General features: G+C 38.9%; 1 protein-coding gene across 1 annotated transcript; it reads left to right on the top strand.

Annotated features, from left to right (window-relative positions):
* Positions 1-219: 219 nt before the first annotated feature.
* Positions 220-8,992, top strand: LOC108965673 (uncharacterized protein KIAA0513). The gene is made up of 7 exons (XM_018928233.1): positions 220-483; positions 6,376-6,439; positions 6,510-6,623; positions 6,683-7,552; positions 7,621-8,140; positions 8,209-8,309; positions 8,369-8,992. The coding sequence occupies exons 1-7, from the start codon at positions 283-285 to the stop codon at positions 8,443-8,445; spliced, it is 1,947 nt and encodes a 648-aa protein (XP_018783778.1). The 5' UTR covers positions 220-282; the 3' UTR covers positions 8,446-8,992.
* The last annotated feature ends 330 nt before the right edge of the window (positions 8,993-9,322 follow it).

The following is a 9,322-nucleotide window of genomic DNA, read 5'->3' as shown; positions in this document are numbered from 1 at the left end:
TAAGTAAATAAGTAATACAAAGTAGAAAGATAAATAAACACGTGCGCGTATTTACAACAAAAGAAAAAAAATAAAATAAATATAAATATTGTCCATTTTAACTGCTAAACGCATAATTGTAGAAACAAATATAAAACAATACTAACACACTAACACACTAACAAAAAAAATATATAAACAACAATAACGCATGCATTTATGCAGCACAAGGTCGCGCACAAGCATACAACCGCGCGCCTACACGGCGTATGAGCAATTAATTAAGTGCAGCGCCTGGAGTGAATGCTGAACAACAAGCATAACAACAACAACAGCAGCAAAAAGATGGTGGACTTGAATACTTGTCCGCCTACGCCGCCGGGTGGTGAACGCTCGAAAATCAAAAGCTTTATGGGCCGCACTCCCGGCATTGGTATATTGAAGTCGAAATTTCTAACGGTGCTGGGGAATAGCAATGAGCTGCTCAACGGTATTTCGAATAAGGTGAGTGCGATATAAGTAGATATGTTACTTAAAGAACTAGTGCTACTTCCAATGCTTAGGAAGTTTTGAAATATTCGATGTATTTTGCCTTGCTCTTATTTTATCATCAGTTTTGTGCATGTAAATGAATCCATTTTAATTTTTGGATTGCACAAAGTGAGTTAGGTTAGGTTGAGGGGAATTTAGAACCAGTGGTTCACTATGCGCCAACTAAAGGTCTTACGTGAGTCATCTTCCACTTTAAAATTTCGCTTCAAAAACGGATCCCAGATCCAAAGTGGTCCCAGATCGGATTCAAAAACGGATCTCACTGTCCTACTTGGTCCGCTGAGAACGCCGGTTCACTGTGATACCTAACTAATATCTAATATTGACTAACAAGTTGCTGTCACAAATTTGTTAAGTCGGCTGTTATCGCCAGACTTGCCGAATATATGACCGCCGATATATTTTAACTTGCAAAAGTTTTGCAAAAGTTAAAGAGGAGAAAAGGCTTGGATTTTTCTACCTCACCTTTCTAAAATAACTTTGATAGTGAGTGTCCGGAAAATTTTTAGCTCGAATAATACCGATAAAGCTCGTTTATTGGACAATGACCAGTAACCCCTCTTACGAATGCGGCAAGAAGAACTACACTGAGAACAAATAGTCGAGTGGATCACCTGTACTCTGCACTACACCGGAAGGATCTCGCTGTCGCACTGGAGCTAGTTATTGACTAGCGTCTGCCTAGTCCAGGGTCTGCGGAGAATTGTCCCACCTCCTTTCTAAAAGTTTAAATTTATACATTATTTCCATCATAAGTGACACTGCACGAAGAAAGGGACTTTGAGTTGCAAGTAAAAAATTTTAAAGTTACCCATCCCCCCTCAAAGTTGTACTCTGGATCCGCCCCTGGCCTAGCCCGAATATTTCGTCGATACTATAGTTACCAACATCCTTGTCCCTCTTTTTATATGAAAAGTAGGTTTCGATCCTAAAAGGAGTATGGAGCTCTAAGCTCGATAGTAAAATGATTGTGTGGTAACTTAATTCAAAATTAAAATCCGTTGCAGCTTAAGAAGAAGATGAAATTGGCTTCGTATAGTTTCAGCAGCAGCGGAATGTGTCCCAGAAGTTCCCAGAAGTGACGTCAAGAAAGACTTTATAATATAACATTATATAAACATTACTTTTTCCCAAGCTCATGGTCTTTCATGATTGAAGTCCCATTCCCGAGATGAGTTGCGGGGTGTAGGAACTGTTCGGAGCTTTCATATTAACGATAAAAGCAGACAGGAAGCTTAGTTTGCTCAATTCAGCTAGCCAGCGAAGGCTTATCTTATCAATTAAGATAGGCACCTTACACGATTTGTCTCGATTTCGTCAGCAAGGAATATGGGTATTTAATTCCATATTCTTTGATTGCATTTCCTTTGGTTGTATAACTATACTGTTGCATTTTTTTCACAAATTGAACACATATTTAAGAAGCTCATGTTAAAAGTAATGAATCATGCCAGGTTTTGATACCCCGTTTTGAAGTGAGCCGAATTACAGTGAAGACGTTCCTCGCAACATATGTGGTAGTACTCAGAAGGGGAAGGGTCTTGGCTATAACGCGGGTGTGCCAAATCTTTCCAGCCATACCATCCTTCCTTTTAAGTTTTATTTTTTAACTGGTGTTTTTAACTGGTATTGCAACATAAGTCCAAGCCTTGTCATGATAGAAATTATAGCTTCCCTTTCTGGAAATTTTTTGGCAAACGCTTACTTCACTTTGATTAGTTACTTTATCCGTATATAGAAAATCGTATTTTACCAAATTAATTTAATGCGTACCGTCTAACCCAAGAAATCCTTATGTTCAGGGTATTACTTACAAATAAGAAGGTCAATTAAGTCTCTAGCACTGACAACTTTATAGGTGCTGCCGTCCTAAGAACCGCGCCGAAGTAAAATAGATCCACAGTTCCAGCTCGAATGATTATACTTAGCCAATATGAAGTTTAGAGGAGTACAATACAATAAAGAGTTTTGACAGCTGTCAACATGATACTGATAGTTTCTGTCTATTATGCAGAAAGTCGGCATAAATGAATATAATTTTATATGGCCAAACCTTGGCACTACCAACATTTGGAGCTATGTCTGCCAACATTTGGAGCTAATGGTAGCACCTTTATTTTACAAATATTTTTTTTTACTTGTACTTCACAGACAGTAAGTGGTCTCTCTTTTTTACAAACACCACAATTCTTTCGACTCACCTCTAGTTTAACCTCCTTGTGAGGTCAGTTACTACGGAATTTCAAAAATTTTGTGAAGGCATGCTATTTTTCAAATATTTTCTAACTTAGGTGATACACGAAATGTTTTTTACGAAGTGCATTTTTTTCACACATTACTGTACACTTATTCGGGAAATTCAAAAATTTGGAAAGGTAATATGATATTTTTCAAATATTTTCGAAATTAAGTGATACACGAAATGTTTTTTACCAAGTGCATTTTTTTCACACATTACTGTACAATTATTCGGGAAATTCAAAAATTTGGAAAAGTAATGATATTTTTCAAATATTTTCAAATTTAAATGATACACGAACAGTTTTTCACAAAGTGCATTTTTTCACACACTACTGTACAATTATTCAGGAATTTCAAAAATTTTGTGAAAGAATGATATTTTTCACATATTTTCGCATTTAAATGATACACGAATTTTTTTTTTACAAGTGCAGTTTTGGCACACACTACTGTACTTGAATCGCTAAATATGTTTGCGTAAACCACTGGCTTTATGGATTATTTTAGTTTCGTTTGATACTATTTTCTCTTTAATAACTTGCGGTGGTGTGACCAATATACCCACACAGTTGCATAAAATATGCTTGACATCATTCAATAACGCTTAACATTTACCTCGATTGTCACCCGCTGTGACATCGACCGATTGCGGCAATTCAAGCAGCCTACCCACCACTGCAGCCCCAGCCAAAGCTCACTAGCGCCAGTGTCAGTACTCTGTTTGTGTGCATGTATGTGTGGACTGCATCATGGTTAAGTTCAGGGGCGCCAAACAGGTCCAACCGACAGACCGGAATGTTGAATATTACTTTTGCTTTTTTTTTAATATGTTCTGTCGCTCTTTGATTTTTGTTGTTTTTATGCGGTTTTTTTAGGACATTCAGCTATGTTTGTTGGCATATGCTGTTGCCACACAATTCGATTGTGCCATTGTCGAGGCCATTGTGCATTGGCACATCTGGGTTAAGTTCATGTTAAAGAATTATGTATGTATGTTTGGCTGCATCAGCAGAGTGAAGGTGAGGCAGAAGGAGGCAGAAAGTCGGTGTGCATTGAAACTTGTTTGACTATAGCCGTACGCTTGCAGTTGTGTGGTTATGTCTGTAAGCGATTAGTTAAATATTTAGTCATAGGAAGCAAATAAGGTAATGGTTATTGATTCACTATTTTATCAGTTTGTTAGTAATATTTTGAAAGGATGCTATTTAGCTCAATAAAATCTTTTCAATCTAGTGCGTAAGAAGACGTTATCTTAACTTGTCTGATAATCATCGAAATTTGCCGCGACTTTCATTGTCCCATATATGATGCCATGTTGTTTTTGTAACTTTCCTTATTTGTTGTATAGCGCTCTTGTTGTTTTCAGAGGTTTTCTTTAGCTCCCACAGCTTTTTCCTTTTGTATGTTATAAGGTCAATTGGGGCATTACCGCTTTTAACTAATATTGCTTCGCCTGACACTGTTTGGGCTGCGATGCGGTGCACTCTGGCCAGTACTTTACGACGGGTTTTCTTTTTAAGCATGTCTGCCAAGATCTCAGTTCCGTATAATAGGACGCTGATAGTCATCGACATTACGAGCTTTCTCTTTTCTTGGCTGGGTCCTCCTTTGTTGGCTTGGCTATTAATCGGCTCAGCTGAGAGGTGATTTTCGCTGCCTTTCTTCCGACGTGCTGGATTTGTACCCAGAAAGTTAGTCAGCGGTTCAGTTTAACGCCTTGATAGTTTTTTGATTTTTGTGTCCTAAGAATATCCGTAGTGGTTTGCATTTTTACTTCGTGTGGTACGTGCTTATTTGTTAGCAGTAGTAGCTCATTTTTTTTTCCGTAGCGAGCGAGGAGTTATGTGAGTCGAGCCATGTTTGCGTTGGTATCATGACTTGATTAAGCTTACTTCGCGCTTCTTTTGTGTCTCTTGTTGTAATTACTGCTGCAATGTTGTCCGCGTAGCCAAATGAGTGGGATTCGGCAGGCATTTTAAGTCTAACTCTGTGCCACTCCTGACGTGACGGCTATCTGTTGTGAGCGCTCTCTAGTTTGGTCTTGATCCCTCTCTAGTTTGAGTCCCTTTCTATTTTGGTCGAAAGTAGTATCAATATTTCGAAAAGATACTGCGTTTTAACTAATTGGAACTGTAGCATTCACGAAAACAAGGCTTTCGATAAGTTTTTTTGACAAACTAAGTCGACCATTTTAACTACCAAAGTTATATCGAAATAACCATTTTGTAAGGTTTTAATGTTATCCGTTCTTTGGGAACTTAACTTTTATCGGAGGATTCGTTTGGAAGCTATATGCTATAGTAATCCGATTTGAACAATATATTCCAGGATTGTTGCTTTGTCTTGGACAATTATCTATGCCACATATTGTGAAAATGTCTTGCCTGGTAGCAAAATTTTCTGTACAAGACCTCAGTTTTGACAGAATCAAGCCACTTGACTTAAACGCTGCCAAAATGGATGGCAACTTTCGACGTTTGAAACGCCTTCAAAAGTGCGAGATGAGCGGACATGATCAGCGCTTTAGAAAAAAATTTTTTAATTCTCGATTATATAAACGTTGTGGTGTGGAGCTATCTTAGTAATAGAAAACTGCTGTACCAAAGTAGAAAGGGGATCAGGGCAAAGATAAGTGACGTCAGAAGCAGCACAAGAGTCCTTTTTATGCCCAGACTTGTGAAACAGTAGTTATAACGGAATACTAAAACTTGAAGAACCAGAAGATTCATATTAATCATTGGCTACGCCGATGACATTGCAGAAGTAATCACAGCTCGAGACACATAGGTTGCCCGAAGAAATCTGAATTAGGTTATATATTTTCGGAATTATTGCAGACGGAATTATATAATCATACTGTTTTTTGTTGGTCTATAAAGAAATTCTTAGTCCCTGTAACTATTTTCAGCGCGTTTTTGCTGCTTGCGCCAATTGGTGATTCCAACTGTAGCAACGTCCTCCTTCATCTAGTATTTCCAACGAAGTGCCGCCTCTTCTGTTTTCCCGGCAGGTACCTCGCCAACTGCTGTCAAAGTTGGAGTGTTTTCATCCAATAGGACGACATGACCTAGCCAGCGTAGCCGCTGTTTCTTAATAAGTTAAGTCTCGTCGTGTAGCTCGTACAGTTAATCGTTCCATCGACTGCGGGATTCGCCGTTGCCAATGCGCAACACGCTAAATCTTCTGCAGAAACTTTCTCTCGAAAACTCGTAACGCCGACTCGTCGGATGTTGTCATCGTCCATGCCTCTGCATCGTGACTTGTAGAGTTTAATTTTTGTTCATCGAAAGAAGACTTTACTTTTCTATTGCCTACTCAGTCCGAAGAGGTACCTATTGAAAATATTTATTCTGTGTGGGATTTCGAGGCTGATATTATTGTTGGTGTTGATGCTCGTTCCAAGATAGACGAAATTATCTATGACTTCTAAGTTAAGGCTGTCAAAGTATGTTTGTTTGATGACAGAACACTCTACACTCTTATAGTGAATCTGATTCCAAATAGAGAAAGTGTTTCTAGAACTTTGAATTCAGAAATTTTTTGGATTTTTTACAGCCAGATAAGAATGAGTACACTTCACAAACTTTAAACTGTTCTTTTCAGCTTACGCTTAGCATTAGCTCCAGCGAATCGGAGTATTGCGATGATGACGAGGAGGTTCCTACATGTAAGCCTGGAAGCTATAATATTTGCTTGCTGCTTTGAGTTTAAATTGTCTTTGTTTGTTTCTACCACAGTTGACGAGACCATTGACTATACGAAAATAGATTATGAGTTTCGACGCATTAAGGCGCGACGGGCACATGAAGAGATCATATCAGGAAGATTTCGATATCCCAACTTGGCACCTAGTGAGTAAAATTTTCATATTAATTTAATACGCAATAAATATTATAATAAATTTTTATAGGACCTCGCTTGGAGGCTTCCCGCACCAGAGCACGTGACAAAAACAAGCGTTCCGATTCGAGTTCCTCAACTTCCAGCTCTACATCGTCTTCATACTCACCGCCTATCAATCGTTCGCATGTTAGCAGCACTACACGCTCGAATTCTATCGAGTCCCGTCATTCGGGTGGTTATGGGCGACCCGGACGCGCCATACCCGGCGCAAGACGTAGTGAACTCGACATACAAAGAGATTTATCACGCATTACCGATTTGTTGAGCGTAAATGCCAGTGCACCGCATATCGATGTGCAACCGCCTTCTGATCGTGAATGCGGCAATTCCACTGAACAGCGCAACAATCCCACGCATCTGCATATGGATATACCAGCTATGACACAATCGGGCACCAGTATGGCGGTGCCGCCACGCAGTCGCAACTCGAATAGCAGCACTGTGACCAGTTTGCGTGACGATCCCGATGTACAAGCGAGTCCAAGCATTGAATCGACCGATTGGCGTAATTTTATACGATCGGAGTCTCAAAATTCTGTACCGTCATGGGCATCATCCATCAGTTTAGACTGCCGCGTTGGCGAGGAACCGATCAAGGAGTTTATGAAACGTTTCATAGAGGTGCTTTTCACGAATGCCTCGGCGATTGGTTTGGAATTGAAGGCGGAGTTTGGCGCATTGGCGCGTATCGATGCGGGACGACAGTGGTTTACACGTTTCTTGCTCGAGCAGAAAGCCAAATCGAAGCGTGTAGATGAGGTGACCTTCCATTCGTTGGTACAGTATTTCGCCATCGTCTTATTTGAGTGCGGTGAGAGTGAAGACTATGCGCCGGCAGCGTTAATCATGAATATTTGCTTTATGTTCTACAATGAAAGTGAGTCTGCGTTTGTACTTTTCCATTATAATTCCAAAGGAGTTAACATTTATTTTGATTGACAACAGTTGAAGTTCCTGGCTGTGAACCGTATCGCCAGTATCTCTACATTTTTATGCGTCAGCAACCGATATGGTATAGTCAACGTTTTTGGGGCGCGGCATTCTTCGAAGCTGTGCAAAGTGAACGTGACCATCGTTTGGCGATGCGTAAGCGGCGCGCTGAAAGGAAGCAGCGCAACAAAGCGCAGTTCACAACAAAGATAGCGGTTGAGTCGAATATGCATGAGAATTCTCCAGCTGAGGCAACGAATGAGAACGCGTTGTTAACGGATGCACCGGTTGATGGGGAAATCGCTTCCACGTCCAGTTCCTCACATCATGGTAATATTGTGGCCTTAAAGGTGCAGTCGACGAAGAAATCCGCTTCACAGACCAGTGCCGAAGACACGTCCGCAGTTGGTGGTGCTGGTGCTTCGGCGGAGTCGACAGCTTTGGTGGGTGCGTCGAGCACTGCAGCAGCCGCTGATAAGCAGCACGCACATCTCGATCCGCATTCCATCGAGAATATTGTGTTTCGACAACTGGGGTGAGTCGAAATGAACGAGTGTCTAGAAATTAGGTTCATATGTTTTACATAATTATGTACACTTCCAGGGCCTTCACATGTAATATGCACTCATTGGGCCTACCTCAAGATATGTGCCTAGAATTTTTGAAGAAACAATCGGCAACGGCAAGCCATACTTTATCAAAGGGTGAGTATCTGGAATTTGTTGTGAAAAAATCCAACTCTACACTAACCAATCTTTTGCAGAGAAAACCAAACTCATCAAAGATAACATATTGCGCATGTACCATGAAACCGATTCATGGGGCGCGAAAGAGTCCTGAGTGGTTTTTACCGCTAACCAAAATATGTAAACTCCAACTTTCCAGTAGTTAGTTAAATTCTATTAAAATAATATTCATTATATTTATAACGGACATATTAGTAAAAGAAAGCGTTAAAATTAATATATACTGTGAACATAAAACATAATTAAGTTATATGCACGCATTAGGGGTGTCCTTATTTGTAAAAATTTCATACTTGAACATAAAAAATTTCATTTTCGAAAATTTTTATTCTAATTGGTCTAAGGAAAAATGCAATAATTAGGAAATATGTTCATTAGGGGTGTCCCGATGATTATAAATTTCATATTTGAGCATAAATAATTACATTTTCTAAAATTTTTATTCTAATTAGTCTAAGGAAAAATGCAACAGTAATGATATTTGTATATTAGAGGTGTCCTTATTTGTTTCACACTTGAACATAAAAAATGGCATTTTCGAAAATTTGTATTCTAATTGGTCTAAGGAAAAATGCAACAGTAATGATATTTGTATATTAGGGGTGTCCTAATTTGTATAAATTTCATATATGAGCATAAATAGTTGCATTTCCAAACATTGCCTTACTGAGTGCTCTAAGAAAAATTAAACAAACAAAAAAAAAAAAAAAAAAATAAAATAAAATAAAATTATGTATGTATATGAAGTGTGTCCTTATTTGTATAAATTTCATATATGAGCATAAAAAGTTGCATTTTCGAAAATCTGCTCTTAAGTGCTTGAAGAAAAAATCAAACAAAAATAACTTTTTAAGGAATGAAAATCAGTTTTCAAATAATTATGCGTATACAGGGTGATCCAAATAATTAAAGGTTTCTTTTTTATTTAAGCTCGATGCAATTTGTCTGCTTATACGCATAATTGTGAGCAC

The sequence above is a fragment of the Bactrocera latifrons genome, unplaced genomic scaffold, assembly GCF_001853355.1.
Source record: "Bactrocera latifrons isolate USDA-ARS-PBARC rearing strain unplaced genomic scaffold, ASM185335v1 scaffold_145, whole genome shotgun sequence".
In the NCBI taxonomy this organism is placed as follows: domain Eukaryota; kingdom Metazoa; phylum Arthropoda; class Insecta; order Diptera; family Tephritidae; genus Bactrocera; species Bactrocera latifrons.
Note: the sequence above shows the minus strand (reverse complement) of the source record. Positions and strands in the feature narration are given on the sequence as shown.